The sequence below is a fragment of the Maylandia zebra genome, linkage group LG7 (genome assembly GCF_041146795.1).
Source record: "Maylandia zebra isolate NMK-2024a linkage group LG7, Mzebra_GT3a, whole genome shotgun sequence".
Taxonomy (NCBI): domain Eukaryota; kingdom Metazoa; phylum Chordata; class Actinopteri; order Cichliformes; family Cichlidae; genus Maylandia; species Maylandia zebra.
The window spans coordinates 48081519-48097512 of record NC_135173.1 but is presented as its reverse complement, the minus strand read 5'-3'; the positions used below and the strand labels follow the sequence as shown (position 1 = coordinate 48097512).

Here is a 15994-nt window from a genome sequence, read left to right as displayed (position 1 = left end):
GTGAAAACAAGTGCCTCACAACAATTCTTCAGCAAGACAAATACACTGGAATTTAGAAAAAAATCTTTACACCTTGGGAATAAAGTTCTTGTACCTCATTATCTCTCCACTATATCTACTACTATATCATCTTGAAGACTGAAAGGAAAGTGGGCAGCAGGAGGTTTTCATACTTGTTGTCAAGAATAAATTTTAAAAGGTTGCTATGCCTCTAATCCAAATATTTGTATGGCATTGGGTTGGCATTTTGCATTGCAAGCGATGGAGTCAGGATCAAGGAACTATATGTGAAATTCCAAGGAGAAGAGCTGTGCTTCACAGAACTTCGTGAAGTGCGTCTCTCAGAGCTGTGAGGCGCACACAAACACATGCAAACTTACCTTCAACTTAGGTGGATTTCTCCAGTGCTCCTTCATTACTTTTCCTACGGTCATATTGTGAGGGAGGATCACAACATCGTTGTTCCCCTCTCTACATGTCAGCTCACACTCCTCACCTGTGTTTGTTTGTGTGACAAAGTGACAGAGAGAATTACACTAATGAAAGATCAACACCACGAATGCCGAGATTTATTTTCCTCGTCATTGCCAAACCATTGTGAGACTATGTCACAATGGTTTGGCAATGTGTGAAAGATGAACCTAGTATAAAAAAAGCATTAAGTAACAGTAGATTTGTGCATACAGACCTATGCCGTGTCCTCGTTTGCATGAGTATTGCAGGCTATAATGGAGGTTTTGAGGTAAAGAACACTGGCCTTGGCTGTGTGGGCACAGGCGGAACGACCCTGTCCAATTTCCATCTTTTCGACAGCGGATCTCATTGGACCCTTTGCCCTGAAAATAACACATATATTGACAGACAAATAATTATACACATACAGACATACACACAGGTGCACAAACACTACTAGGCCAAAGACACTGAGATGCCATGCCACTGTACAGGGAAATACAATCCAATTTTTAGTAGGCATCCAACCCACAACGTCGAAGAGGCAGAACAGATTAAAAGGTGTATACATTTCAAAAGTCTGTGGCAGCAGGGCTGTTCTGGAAATCAATAGCAATCTAATTAGCATGGCGTCAAATTGAGTAGGGCTAAGGGAGACAGGGAGAAAAGCAGGCAGGGCAGAGAAAGACGTATCAGAAAAAAAACAGCCAGGATAAAGGCTGTATCTTATTTTTCAGTCATTAATTCGTTAATTTAGTACATTATCATTGGTCATTAGTAATTATGTATGATATTACACAAGAGTATATTAATAACAATTTGTCTGTAGTGATTTCCAAACAAACAACATTACCAGTAATCCTGGAGAATCAGCCTGGTGGTACAAATTGTTTTAAATGCACTATATTTATCTGTGATTATATTATTTATTACTAAGTTATGCTGAACAAACAAAACAAAAAAGAACTGTGAGGGTGCAAAGAAGAGAAAAAAAAGAGAAGACAAGGACACTGGCAAAGCAAGAATAGACAGAGAGGAAAGAGATGGACAGACCTGCTTGCAAGTAGGGTGCAGCAGCCTCACCGTATGGGCAGAGCGTCCTGTGCCGGCGATAGCAGTATTACCAGCAGGGTCAGAGCAGTTTAGGGTGCAGGTACTGTCAAAACGAAACCCATTGGTACAGTTATAGGAGCCATGGAAGATCGGAGGTGGAGGATCACAAGTCACGGGCTCGCAAGATCCCTCGAGCCAGGTGCCGTCTTCTGTGCACTGGCGTTTGAATGCACGCCTAAAAGGAAAAGAGAGATGATTAATTGAATCACGTGCAGACCCTAATTTCATGTGGGAACAAAGTTTCAAAGTAGCAAAAAATGAACAAAAAAAATTTCAGTTTATTTCTTTACCGCTTGGGTTTATTGGTAACATGGTAGCCTGGCCTGCACTTGTACTTGCAGAGTGTGCCAACTTTTAAGTCTGACTGCTGGCAACGTTTTGTCTGCAGCACAGCATTGGGTACAAGAGGAGGGGCTGGGCAACGAAGCTCACATAGAGCCTCTGGGAAGGACCATAGACCATCCTCGAGGCAGGTAAGCGTGTTGTTTGTACCTAGAGAAACGAAAAAGGAAAGGATAAATGGAAAAGCATACAGGTCAGTGAATCAGTAAAACTAGGTCAGATCAGATGCAGTCGGCTTCAAAACTATGAGTTGTAGTGCAAAGCCAAATTTGAGGTTGTTTGAAAAAAGGTGGTCTTAGTTTAAGGGTCTTTTCTGTGTTCCTTGGCAATCAGTGGGAAGAAACCTCTAAAATTATTAGCAAGAACATCCCCTCTTGCCCCTGTGGGCGCTCTATCCTGCAAGCTCGGGTGCTCTACCAGAGTCCTGGGAGCTTGAGGGTCCTGCACAGTATCTCTGCTGTTTCTAGGACTGCGCATCTCGAATATTGTTTTTGGGATCTGCTGGAGCCACTCGCCTAGCTTGGGGGCCACAGCACCAAGTGCTCCGATTACCACTGGGACCACTGTTACCTCCCCACTCCATATCTTCTTGAGTTCTTTTCCCTTGAAACTTCTCCAGCTTCTCATGTTCCTTCTTCCTTATAGTTCTGTTACTTGGTTACTTGTTACTTTCTTCATCATTCATCTATCTCTACCGCTGTCTTCCTCTGCTCGTCCACCACTACTATGTCCGTGTGATTATCTATCACCAGTTTGTCTGTCTGTCTAGACCCCAGCCTCTGTGGATCTTGTGCTCAGAACTTGTTCCTGTGCTGCCATGATTAGTGCCTCTGCGCTATCTTTCAGTTCAGCTTTGTCCAGCCACTGGTAGGACTTCTGGATGTCACCATGCAGGGCTCTTTTGCTAGCTCTGGCCATCATCCTTGGTTGTGGCCATCTTCCTATGTACTCATGGATGTTTGTTGTCACATCCTGGACAGTGATTCTGACACTCCCCAAATCTTCCTTACATTTAGTGTTACGTCTTGGGGTGCTGGATTTGGGGTGAAACCCTCCATGCATGATGAGGAGCTTCCTTGTCTTGATGTCAGTGGCCTCTATCTCCTCCTTTGGTCAGCTTATTATCCCAGCAGAGAACCTGATAACCTGCAGGGTGTAGCTGTTGATAAAACGGATCTTGTTCTTCCAGTTCAACTGACTTCTCAGGATTTGCCTGACCTTTTGCAGGTATTTGGTGGTTGCAGTTTCCATTTCTCATTTGTGGTTGTCATTTGCCTGTGGAATTCCCAGGTACTTGTAGCCGTCCTTAATGTCTGCAATGTTCCCTTCTGGTAGTGCAATTCCCTCAGTTCTGACTACTTTTCCTCTCTTTGTTAACATCCGACTACATTTATCTAGTCCAAATGACATTCCAATGATGTTGCTGTAGATCCTGGTGGTGTGGATCAGTGAACAATGTCTCATTCAGTCCTAGCGTACAGCTTGATGTCATCCATGTAGAGGAGGTGGCTGATGATTGCTCCATTCCATAGTCAGTATCTGTAGCCAGTCTTGTCAATGACCATTGGGGACAAAGGATCTCCTTGGTAGATGCTGCACTTGATGCTATTGGCTTGAAGTTGGCCAAATCTACATTTAGTTCATGATAAAGGCTCTTAGGTTCCTTTTGATTCTGTATAGATCTAGGCATTCGGGATCCATGTGTGGGGCATCTGGTTGGACCACCCTTGACCTTCAGAACTGCTTTAATTCTTCATGGGATAGATTCAACAAAGTGCCAGAAAAATTCTTCAGAGATTCTTCTCATTGTCATCTTCTAGAAACCAGTTTGAGATCATTTTGTGATACGGTGCTAATTTTCAAAAGGCAATGTCAAATACTGGAAGCAGCTGACAGAAGATGATTACACCGTCATGATAAAGGGATGGAGATTATCAACAACAATACTCAGGTAGGCTTTGGTTGGTACTAAGGCTCCCAAAGTGTGACAAGAAAATAGCCTCACACCATTACACAACTGATACAAGACAGGATGGATCCATGCTTTTATCTGGTTTACACCAGATTCTGAACCTACCATCTGAGTATCACATCAGAAATCCTGACTCATTAGAGCAGGGAATGTTTCTTCAGTGTTTTATTGTCTAATTTTGTTCAGCCCATGTGAATCATAGCCTCAGTTTCCCGTTCTTAGCTGACAGAAGTGACACTTGGTGCAGTCTTCTGCTGCTGTAGCCCATTTGCTTCATGGTTACTGTTGCTTTTCTATCAGCTAAAACCAGCCAAGCCATTCTTTTTTGTTTCTGACCTCTGGCACCATTGCTTTTGTGCCAGGAGAACAGCTGCTATCTGGATATTTTCTCTTTTTTGGTCCATTCTCTGCAAACCATGTTCAAAGTCACTGATTAGATAATAGCATTAGCAAACACAACAAGTGTAACTAATAAAGTGACCAGCGGGTGTATATATTTATTGGAAAAGATCTCTGAAGGGTACCCTGTAAATATGAATCTGAACATGGATATGTCAGTGCTCCGCTAGGCAACTCACCCATTAGCTGGGCAGGTTCTCGACACTGAAATGTGCTCTTTTTGCCATAGGTAGTGCCCTCTGGAAAGTTGAAAATGGCAGGATGAACATGATACTTGTCTGGTAAACCACAGTCCACAGGCTCGCATGATACCTGTTTGTTCCACTTCCCATTTGCACAAGTTATTGTTACTGAAGTCTCTGACTGGAAAACAAGACATGATATAACACAAAGTAAATAACAAATAAAGAAATATAAGTTTTACAACATAGTCTACATAGATATATAATAATATTCATTGATGCAAGCTTTAATTTGCATATTGATGCGACAGACTGATGTAGTGCACTTGTCCTATAAATGTTTACCTCACAAAAAAAATGACTACAGCAATTCTGCAATCATTTCAACAAGTTCCTAATCAGCGTGTAACCTAACAAAGCCTGATCGGGCTTAGCTTACTGTATGTCAGTAAGCCTCACAGGCCACTCAGCAGCTCAAGTAACTGCTGATAGCATTTGTAAGGTCAAGTCATGTACTTCAGACAACTGATATCCAGCAACTGCACAATCAGCCCTAACCCTAAACAGATTGACTTCAGTGGAAGTGTGACAGCTGAGAAACACACACAGACACACGCACGCACATAAAGTCTTCTACAAATAGAAGGCAAACCCCTGTGGGTTTAGTCTACATCCATTATTCATCCTCTTTCTGAATTTATGTGTAGTCACAAAACATAAGAAAGTCGTTATTATATTTAGGTAAGAGATAAACAATATGCTGGAAATAGTACAAAATCAAAGGGGGAAAAAAGTAGAAAGGTTACTTCATATTTACTGAGTTTGTAATTTCATAAACAAATAGGAACAAGTGGCTTTCCGTTGCTCCCTTCTGAAAATCAAGGCAGCCTCTCCAACTTTTGAAAGACTACAGAGGGTATCCTGTGTGCCTGGGCCTTTACATGTTGTTGGAATGTGGTAGGAAACCGGAGAACCAAGAGGAAATCCACACATGGGGAGAACATGCAAAATCCACAAGAAACAGACTCAAACAAGAGCAAACCCAGCAGTGGCAGCATAGCTCCACTATTTCATACAGAGGCATGCTTAAATCGCCAGCAAGATAAAGGTTCCAGTATAAGGGATTATCATTAAGGTAAATTACTTCTCAATTGCCAGACGTTTTGCATTTATTGTGTGTGTGTGTGTGTGTGTGTGTGTGTGTGTGTGTGTGTGTGTGTGTGTGTGTGTGTGTGTGTGTGTGTGTGTGTGTGTGTACACACTCTACACATGGCTATGTGAAACCATTCTGTTCAAGGGAAGAATATTGTCTAGAGAATATAGCATTAGAAAACAATATTTTCTTGAACTCCTGAGAACTGACAGGGCAATCAGAATAGTTCAAAATCCTTTCTAACTGTTTTTTTTTAACTAGAAAAGTTTCCTCGTGTTAGGTTTATTCTCTATCAAAAATAGGTCTCATTGCTCCAGTTATTTGGCTTGTAGTGTGAGGTTTTCAGAGATGAGACGAAATTTATCTGAATGGGTTAACCCTCAATTTTTTTTATCCTCTTCCATTAAGTAGAACCATGTAATCCAACAGGAATGTTTAAATCGATAGTCGTGCCAAGAAAGCTCACAACAAAGCTGTTAGAGCTCAATCTTTTTGACTTTTTATTCTCAGAACCAGAAGAGAAACCTGTGTGGGTAACCCATCAATTACACTGGTTGACTTTAATTACACACATCTTTTTAAAGCGAGGCCAAACTTCAACACAAACTGGACTCAGCTGGCAATACAAATGTATTGTTTCATAATCTTCTCTCTGTTTCCGTGTATATCTGTCTTTCATCTCAATCCCGTTACATGATACTGCGTAACAGTATCGGGTTCCCTCAAAATAAATAAGCTCCTTTCATATTTGGATGTCCAACAAGGTAACATATGCATTGCATGTGAGCGCCTTCTGGAAAACAACTGGGTGAAGAGTTGAATGAGTCAGTTGAGATGTGAAGCTGTGGAGAAGCAATGTGGACCATAGAAGCAACATTGAAACATCTCTTTTAAAATATGTGAAAATCTTAAGTACACTTGCAAAATTGTGCATGTGTGGGATAAGGTACGAGCTAATATGCACTTCACAAGTGTGGTCAATACTACACCCTACACATACAAATACACATAAACACACACGTTTACCTAGATGTGTTTGTGCTTTGGTGAGGGAGGTGATAGAGAACCCATCTATCACTAAAACAGCGTTTCAAAAATGCTGTGCAAAGATGGGGAAAAATCTGACAGAGGGATGACCATCTCAGGATGACTCCATCTATCAGGTCTTTTTATTTATTTTTTTCTGTAAAGTGGCCAGAGAGAGTTGAGTAAAACACACATAAGGGCCCACTTAGAGTCTGGTATGAAAAGGCCTCAGAGCAAGATGAAGATATTCCATAAATGTGATGTTTTTGGTCAAAGCGGTGGAAACTTCCTGTTATGACAGGGGCACTGGTGAAAGAGTGATTGATAAAGTAGAGAGAGATTCTTGAAAAGGGTTTCACCCCAGGTGGATATGACATGGGGCGAAGGGGGTCCTAAACCTCCCAGCATAACAAGCCAGACAGACCTACAGACAAATGAACCAACAGACAACCCCTTCCTCAACTTAGGGATTTGTCTTCTTATAGATGGCAAACAAGCAAATTATAGCATGGTTGAACATTAATTGGAAGATAGATCTGCAATGATAAATAGTAGAATTACTAAGAATTAAGTATAATTTATGTGTCAGTCCTCGCGGAAAACCTCTTATAAAACATTTTTTTGTGAAAATCCTGTTCTAAGAATCAAAGGTTGTATTTGTGAAATATTCATACTGGCAATATCAGCGAATGGTTGCCCAAATGATTCTGGATAACGGTGTGGTCACAACAGCAGCGTGCTACTGAGAATGTAACTTTAGTCAGAAACCCATAGACCCCATATTTTATAAGTGTGAGGAGCATTTCAGCGTAACATGTCAACAAGCAGGGTGATTTTAATTTTACAGGCAACATTTTGATCTACAAGGTTTTCCTAAGAATCTATAAAGGGATTTACATGCTCACATCCTTGTTGGGCCAATAGCAAGCACATGTTTGTTTGTTTGATGAACACAGATTTAGTTGAGGGTTAGATCTCTTGTGTGTACAACTGACCTAAGGGGCACACCTAGCTATTACCATTAATATTTACAAAAAGAAAAGGTTACAGGGTAAGTGACACGAGGACAGGCCCCCAGTCTGTCACAGGGCTAACCGGGAGATACAGACAAGCATTTGCACCTATGAACAATTCAGGGTTACCCATTGACCTAACTCATGTATAAAAACATACATACTATGACAGGATATTAGAGAGCCCAGAGAGAAGCCACAAAGAGAATACGCTGAAAGTGCCCCGCCTGGATTTGAAGCCAGGGCCTTCTTGCTGTGACAACAGTGCTAACCACCACACCAGCGTGTTGTCCACAACAACATTGTATATGTATATGAATTTAGGATAATAGATACTTTACTTCATTGAGATTATCTTTTTTATCAGATGGTGACTTGCGATGGGGTTATTTTAATTCAGATACCTAAACGCTGTTTCATGGCAGGGAATGGTCATATCTGTAAAAGGGAATGCCTATATAAAATAGATGTGACTTCTTCAGTACCAGCACACAGTGTTCCCTAACCACTTCAAAGGAAGAGAAAGATTTGAAAAACAGACAGGAATAAAAGACACATATACAAATCAAGCAAGTGAGGGAAACAGATTTGTTCTGAAGATAGTATTATGTAAGAAGTTGGTGTTCCCAGAATCGCTTTGACATCAGTGAACCAAGAATGTAATCGGCTAATGAAATGAGACAAGATTATGCTTCACATTGGACTTTTCAACCTTAGTGTGGAGGTGTGCGTGTCTTTGCAAGGACTGTGCAGCTGAAAAAAAGATGAGAGCATATGAGCACTATGAATCTGGCCAGACCATTTTATTACCAGCGCTTTGACTCGAAGCACATTTCGTTTATTACATTTAAGACACGATGTGCCCAGTCTTTCTTTTGAATGTGAATTGCTTTATTTTACCAATTATATCCAGCAGTTGTACAGTTTAGGTTACAGCTGTGTTGCCGTTGGAGTCAAAGTTATACTCCTGATTGGACTGTATAACTTGCAATCAAACACCTTCATAAAGTTGCATTCCACTGTTAAAACAAATTAGAGTTATGTCAAAACTGATCATTTGCAGTAATGCTTCAAGTAAATAGTGCATTTTATTTGCTGTGAGACTATTTTGCAAGGTATTGCAAAGCTGCAATAGATTTTGAAATGGATTGAGAAAGTAGTAAAGACGCTTGTGGTTCAATAAGGACAATCTCTATTCACTCATCTGCCTATATTCCTGGGTATTCGGCCCGTTAGACTATTCTTTACATCACTTCCGATTTTTCACAAACTGGTTTCTGTCATCAAATGGCCCAACTATTTCCCTGCCTATCTTCTGTAAGCCAATCAATTTTTGGCAAATGTGAGAAGAGCCTTGGTGTTCTTTTTGGTCTTCAGAGGTTTTGTCCTTGGAACTCTCCCATATATGCCATTTTTGACCCATCATCGATCCACTCTTGGAGTAAGTTTGGGACTGCTCTTGTGCAAATTCACCACTGTTTCAAGTTTTCTCCATTTGTAAATAATGGCTCTCAACATGGCCTCTGAAATGACTTCTTTAGATTGTGCCATGATGTGTTATTCACAGTTAATTCATGATTTAACAATAGGGAAAATTACTTTTTCACTCAGGGCCAGGTAGGTTTGAATTTTCCCTCGACAAAATAAATCATCATTTAAAAACAGCATTTTGTAAGTACTCAGATTGTCTTACTCTAATATTAAAATTTATTTGATGATCTAAAACATTCATATGTGACAAATATGTAAATTAATAAGAAATCAGGAAGGGGGCAAATACTTTTTGAGAGTATTTTACATGTCTCCTGGAATTAAAGCTTTCCGGTTCCAGTTCCACCCAGAACATTTGGAAGTGCTGGGTGGTATCAAAAGATGTTTTAATAGATGTTTAATAGGACTGTCTGCAGCCAGAACTTGTGACTTCTATGCTCATGGACAGTTTTGATAACTTTTATCGAAACTTTAGTGTTACCTCAGCAGTGGTAGTGTCCTCAGGGCTGACAACAATCAAAATGGAAATACTAATAAAACAAGAATGTTTATTTTGAGAACTCATGAACTGTATCACCTCTATCTTCATGTTATTGGAATTAAAAAAAAAAAACATATCTGAGACTGATTGATCCCAAAGGCTAATTCAAGTAGAATCTTTCTTCAAAGAAAAGTAGAAAAAGGGATATGTCTCTCTTTCATATTCATGTTTTCATATTCAAGTATTTATAGTAAATTTTGCATCTGTTCATGAATGTCTGTTTTCCATCTCACAAATTCACATATTCTCCTTTCTTGGCTACATTCTCATCCGACTTGTAGTGACTGATAATCCAGGAGGGAAAAAATTAATTCAAATTCTCTGTGGAGTCCCACAAAGATCAGACCTTGGCCTACTACTTTTAAAAGATCCAACATACTTTCTATTATGGACAATTTATCCATCCACATCTGGGTCAGAGTCACAGGGCTAAGCAAAAATGCTCAGACTCCCCTCACTTCAATCACCTCCACCAGGCTTTACTCTGAGCCCCTCCCTCTTCACCCTATGGCCAAGACCAAACACAGAAAACTAATTTCCATCCCTTGTATCCTGGATCTCATTCTTTGAGTTACTGTCCCTAGCTTGTGGACAAAGGTGAGGGTTAGAATATAGATTTACCAGCTTCACAGCTTCAAGCTCAGCTCTTATCATCCCAACAAATGCCACATCAATCCGTATGTTAATCTCACACTCCATTGTCCCCTTCCCCTAGGGGCTGCAACTCCTCCCCCAACCCAGAGTGGGTACCCTTTCCTCGCTGTGAACCACGGCCTAAGACTTGAAAGTGCTAATTCTTATCCCTGTCGATTAACACTTGACTGAAAACCAACACAGCATGTGTTAGAGGTCACCACTCAAAGGAACTAGAAGGACCATATCAGTAAAAAAGCAGTCAGCTGGTCCTGAGGCTACCAAACTAGAAACCATCTGCCACAATTTTGCTTTTACTTTATACCACTATAAAATGTGCTCACATCTACAAAACTGAGCACATGCCTTTCATCTGGCTGAATGGATACAAAAGTTATTCATAAATAACAAGTCCTTGTAATATCTTTGAACTGTCAATCATCATTTGTGGCAAACACTCAAAGTACTACACAAGAAAATATTTGGCATAAAACTCTTCCTACTTCCTCTTCTGTCCTTTCTGCTTCCATAACAGCTTACTTACTGCATACTTTTTGCCTCTCCTTTTCTTAAAAGCATAAATTATCACTAAACAAACTGACATTGGTGAATAGACAGATTGTGCATTGTCAATCAAAATATAATGCAATTATAAATCTGCAAAGAAAAATCAACTCCAAGGTTTTGTACATAAAATGTGTATGTCAGTAGCTTTTAATGGATTTTTTTACATACACACACATTGTTTCTGTGCATACATGAGTAAACTACTTTGTGGTACTAGAACCAGTCCAGTTAGGACAGCTTGCACACAACATATGGAACAACCAACAGAAGAAGTATCTTTAGCAATATTAAAGTCAGAGTCCAGACCACGCATCAGAAAAGCAATTATGTGTAACCCTTCTTATACCCTTAATCCGCTCTTGCTTCTCTCTCCTTCTTGTTTTAATTCATGTTCCACATACAGCTCCCAAACATACCATACAGTACAGGCGAGTACTGTTTCTTTTTCTCCAGGCTACAATACACATGTGCCATCTCTCTAAGAGAGCATTAATAGATTGTTTTGCAGACAGCTTTACAAAGCCATAGAGAAGGATAAAGCATTTATATGGCCTTTATTGCATCTTGGTCAAAATCCAAAAGGTTTACAATGTGGTGTAAACTACCCAGATCATTTGTTTATGTGTGGTGTGCAAGCATCTGTGTGTGTGTACTGTATCTCCCCACATCTCCATGCAAAGAGATTTCCTTGTACTCCTTGTACTTGACTGTTTGTTTGTTGGTATCTGCATGGAAGCATTTAATATGTGCTGCTTTGTGACAGTGGCAGCAAATCTCTGCCTTTTAACAGAGACTTCAATGTGTGCAGAATGAGCAGGAATGGCGCTAGGGAAAGAGAGGGAGGGAGGGAGCGAGAGAGAGCGAGCAGACACTATGCTATGATGTCATCATCCCAGTGGACCAGAAATACAAAGTGACTGTTTGAGGTGATGGTGCAGCATGCTCAGCAAGAGACTAAACACTTTTATGTCTGTGCTTGTTTAATGCATGTGCGTGTGGCGCGCCCATGTGTCTGTGTGTGCGTGTGGATGTGTCTTTGTATGTCTATGTGTAGTAAACTAGAAAAAGGAGAAGACTGGGGCTCCACTTTTCAGTGCAGCACTCATCTACCTGGAAGATTATGATGTCATTGTCCCTGGAGGGTTACTGTGCCAAGCATGTTTTTTTGTTTTTTGTTTGTTTTTTTGCAGGTGACAAAGTAAATCCATAAACAGAGAAGAGAACAGAAAGAACGTTTGTTTGCACTTTTGTCTTATTGACATTTGTGTATTTGAGTTTACATGAAAGCTTGTTTGAATATGCATAGACGGCTTCATGTGTGCATGCATTTTCCAGTAACTACACAAAAGCTCTGACATTTTTGCACTTGAATGCTTGCGTTGTATGTTTATGCGTTCTTGTTTCTCTGTGTGAAATGATCTATGTAGCTGCCTGTACGTAGTTAAACATGTGTGCAGCAGTGTGTTTGTATGCTCACCTGACTCTTGATGATGTCATCGTCCTGGTGGACTTGCAGGACATATCCAGAGTTGCAGGAGATGGTGCAGCGGTCTCCATTGTAGAAGTGGTGGCCAGGGCTACTGCACTGCTCTGCATTGCGGATCCGGGGTTCCTGGCAGTCAATGGCCTCACACGAATAATGTACACAACTACGAGGCATTGTGTGTGGGGGCAGGGGTGGGAGGGTGTTAAAGAAGAAGAACAGACAACAGAGATGACAAAGCTAAAAAAAATAAAAAATAAAACAAATTTGAAAATACCACTAATACACATTTTTTGTGAATATAATAGCACTGCAAACTCAGAAACGTGGAAGCAGTGCTCCAAAAGAGACAAATTATACATCGAATCCGCCACATCATCCATCAATGACCGCTTAACATACCAAATCAATAAACTACACGGAGAAAAGGCTGCCATATTCTGCAATGCACATGAAAGCGGAGTGTGAATATTAGGGAATTAAGAACAACGGGATAGATGCTGTGCAAGCTACAATGGTGCAGTTTGACCACAGTTCTGTTAGGATCCTGATGGAGAAGGCGTTTAACACTCTTGGAATGCTTGGGTGCCCAAGGCACCTTTTTACAACAGTCTGCATTCTGTAGTATAGGGTTCCCCTATGAAGTGAAGAAAGAAAAGAAGGAAAAGTATTTCACTCTCCTTCTCTGTCATTGTGTATGTGTGCGTGTCTGTGAGGGGGTGGGGGACCGAAAAGAGAGAGAAAGTATGTAAGAAAATACAGATCTGGAGAAACATTGTTAAACTCAGTCCTGCAACAATGGAATTTGTATCTTTCTTTTTTCTGTCTTATTTTACCTGCTTTCATTCCACATATTTTTTGCACTGCATGCCTTCTTTCTCAAGATTGTTAATAATCTAAGCCTTCTGTTTACATATACTGTTCCATATGCCCTTCATTTTTTCCCTTATTTTGCTCCCAGTATGTTAACTCATGTTGACAAAAAGCTACGTTGAGCAGGTGAAGAATAATTATAAAGCACAAGAGCAGCGGTCCCTTACGTCTACTCTTTGAGGACAAGCTTGGGAGACCTAGGAGGCTGCTTCATGGACTCTATGGCTTTGAACAAAATCTCTTTGTGGTTTTTTGCTAGTCACTCTGGAATTTATGACATAAATTACAATTAACTACCTGGAAAACTAGCCTCCTTTCCTGCAAATGAGAATACATTATACACCACAGGGGAATAGTTTGTATGACAGAAAGGAGAATTCAAGAGAAATGAGGGAACTATACAAAAACTTTTGTGAATATTGTTTCTTTTTCTGTTTTGTTGTTTGCGGGGACAAATAAAAGTCCAAGAGTTCTCACTCTGGTGATGAGTGTAAAAGTTAAGAGAAGAAATGTGTGACAAACTGAAACAAAACCAATATATACACACATATGTATATACATATATACATATATGTGTGTGTGTGTGTGTGTGTGTGTGTGCGTGCATTTTCTTGCAGACAAGCTTGGGACATAAAACTGAGTCATGTTAATAGCTCCTGTAGTTAACAACTCAGGGAAAAAGGGGATGTGGTGTTTTGTGGAGGCATAAGTATTACGGGAAATATGCTGCTCAGCCCAGGAGAATGAGAGAAGGAAAGTGGGCGCAGGAGGCACAAAAAAGGGGAGAATTAAGAAGAAGAAGATGGCAGTTAGAGGGAAAGGAGGGTCATGTGCAAGTAAAGGATGAGAAGACAGAAAAGGATACCAGAAGTAGTGGAGGAGCAGAGATGTAACAAATCAGGGAAAGGGAATCGGGATGTAAAAGAAAATGTAGAAGAGAGACAAGCAGCTTTCAAAGTGGGATATAAACAGTATAATGTAGATGATGAATTGGTATTGATTAAAGAAAAACAGACTTAAGACACAAAAACACAAAGCCTGGATTCTTCATGTCTAAACGGCACTGAGCTGCACTATATTATCATATTCAGCTTGTAGCATGTTCAGAGCTTCTGAAGATAAGTGGGTATTGTCTCTTTGGCTTGCCATCATATAAGCAGTGTTTTCAAGAGCTTCTGGAAATTAGATCAGGTTGAGAGAATATGAAAGAAAGAAAAGTCGGCAAAAAGTCTTGGAGAAAGCAACTATGCCTCTGTGTGCGGCAACAAACAATTTCCTGGCTGATGCAGATGCACAGCAGTTTTAATCTATTTAGGTGCACTTGGATGTCTAACTGGCACACAACAAAAGCCACAAACAGCTCTATCTCTCCACACAGAACTTCAGACCATCCATTCTTTGGGTATTGTGGTGCGTATTAGTGCATTTCTTGTTGAAAGGTTTGTGGAATCATCGTCCCTGTGAACTGTTGCGTGCATGACGGTGGTGTGGAAATTGATCAATTCTGACTGTGTGTGTGGTCTTCTTTAGGTATGTTTGTGAGTGGGTACTTGGAGGTAGTGCAGGCTCAAAATTGTTATTTTATAGCCAAATAGGTAATAACTGTTTTGGTGTTTCAGCCAGCAGCTGTTGAAAATGATGTAAGCATCTTTATTGGCTTTTATTATAGTTATTGTTATTATGAAGCTTTCTTTTCAGCTGTTATGAATCTTTATGCATCTCATGGTATAATTTCCAATTTAGAAATGGTGCTCTGTACTTGGCCTCCAATTTGATGCCTGATTGATGGCCAGTTTAAAGTTAGAGTTGAAGAAACCGCAGCTTGCAGCCTCAGTGCCCTATTGAACAATGCAAGAAATTTACAGATGAAAAAACATTTTTGGATTTTGTAAAAAAAAAAGAAAAAAGAAAAAAATAGCTGGAACTTAACACAACAGCAAATTGAACTGTAACGAAAAGTTAGTGTTGAACCCTGGCTGGCAGCTGGTTATAAATTTATAAGTTACGAGGTCCAACAAACTGCCAAGGATATTACACTTGTGAACTCTCATTAACTTGCATAGTTAATGCATTTCAGATTCAAATGTTCACATACAGGTTTTAGTTCTCCTTGTCTTTTATGTTTACATATATATACAGCATGTGCTGAATATATATGTAAACATATCTATACAAAATATATGAAGAGAAGAAAATACTTTGGAGTCTGGAAGGCTTGTTTGATGCAGTACTGAGTAAAGGATCAAGATTTTTTTTTAAAATAAATTTAAGTAGTTGTTCTCCAGGATTTCTGGGGGTCCTTTCAAAGTTTTTCTCTGGACATTAGCTGCCTTTTTCACTCATTTATGACAACAGATGATGAGTGAGTGGCTACAGCCATCTGTAAAGCACGGTGGAGGCTCAGTCATGGTTTGTGGCTGTACTTCAGCCAGTGGGGTTGTGTGTTTTAGAATTACAAATACATAAAGTATGGTCAGAGTTTGATTCTCCATGCAGTACCATTTGCAATACCACCTTAAACACAACATCTTCATTTTTCACCATGACAATGATCTCAAACACACTCCCAATCCAGTAAAAGCATACCTGGATAGAAAAACACAAAGTACAGTACAGAATCTTCTTGAACACAACAAAAGGCAGCCAACATCCAAAGTAAAGCTTTCAATGTCCTTCAAAAAGCCTGGAGCACTCTTCCTGAAGAATGTTTAAAGAAATTCCAAGAGAGCTGTTTGGGGGCAATAACAGTTTGT

At 40.1% G+C, this 15994-nt stretch overlaps 1 protein-coding gene across 1 annotated transcript in view; it reads right to left on the bottom strand.

Annotated features, from left to right (window-relative positions):
- The window catches only part of pappaa (pregnancy-associated plasma protein A, pappalysin 1a), a 105183-nt gene that overhangs the window by 22887 nt on the left and 66302 nt on the right, over positions 1–15994 (bottom strand). The window contains exons 14-19 of the mRNA XM_014409760.4: positions 12363–12534; positions 4459–4642; positions 1857–2058; positions 1537–1741; positions 689–836; positions 381–496 (exon numbers count right to left, since the gene is read on the bottom strand). Coding sequence (XP_014265246.2) covers positions 381–496; positions 689–836; positions 1537–1741; positions 1857–2058; positions 4459–4642; positions 12363–12534 — 1027 coding nt within the window. The remainder of the gene's footprint in view (positions 1–380; positions 497–688; positions 837–1536; positions 1742–1856; positions 2059–4458; positions 4643–12362; positions 12535–15994) is intronic.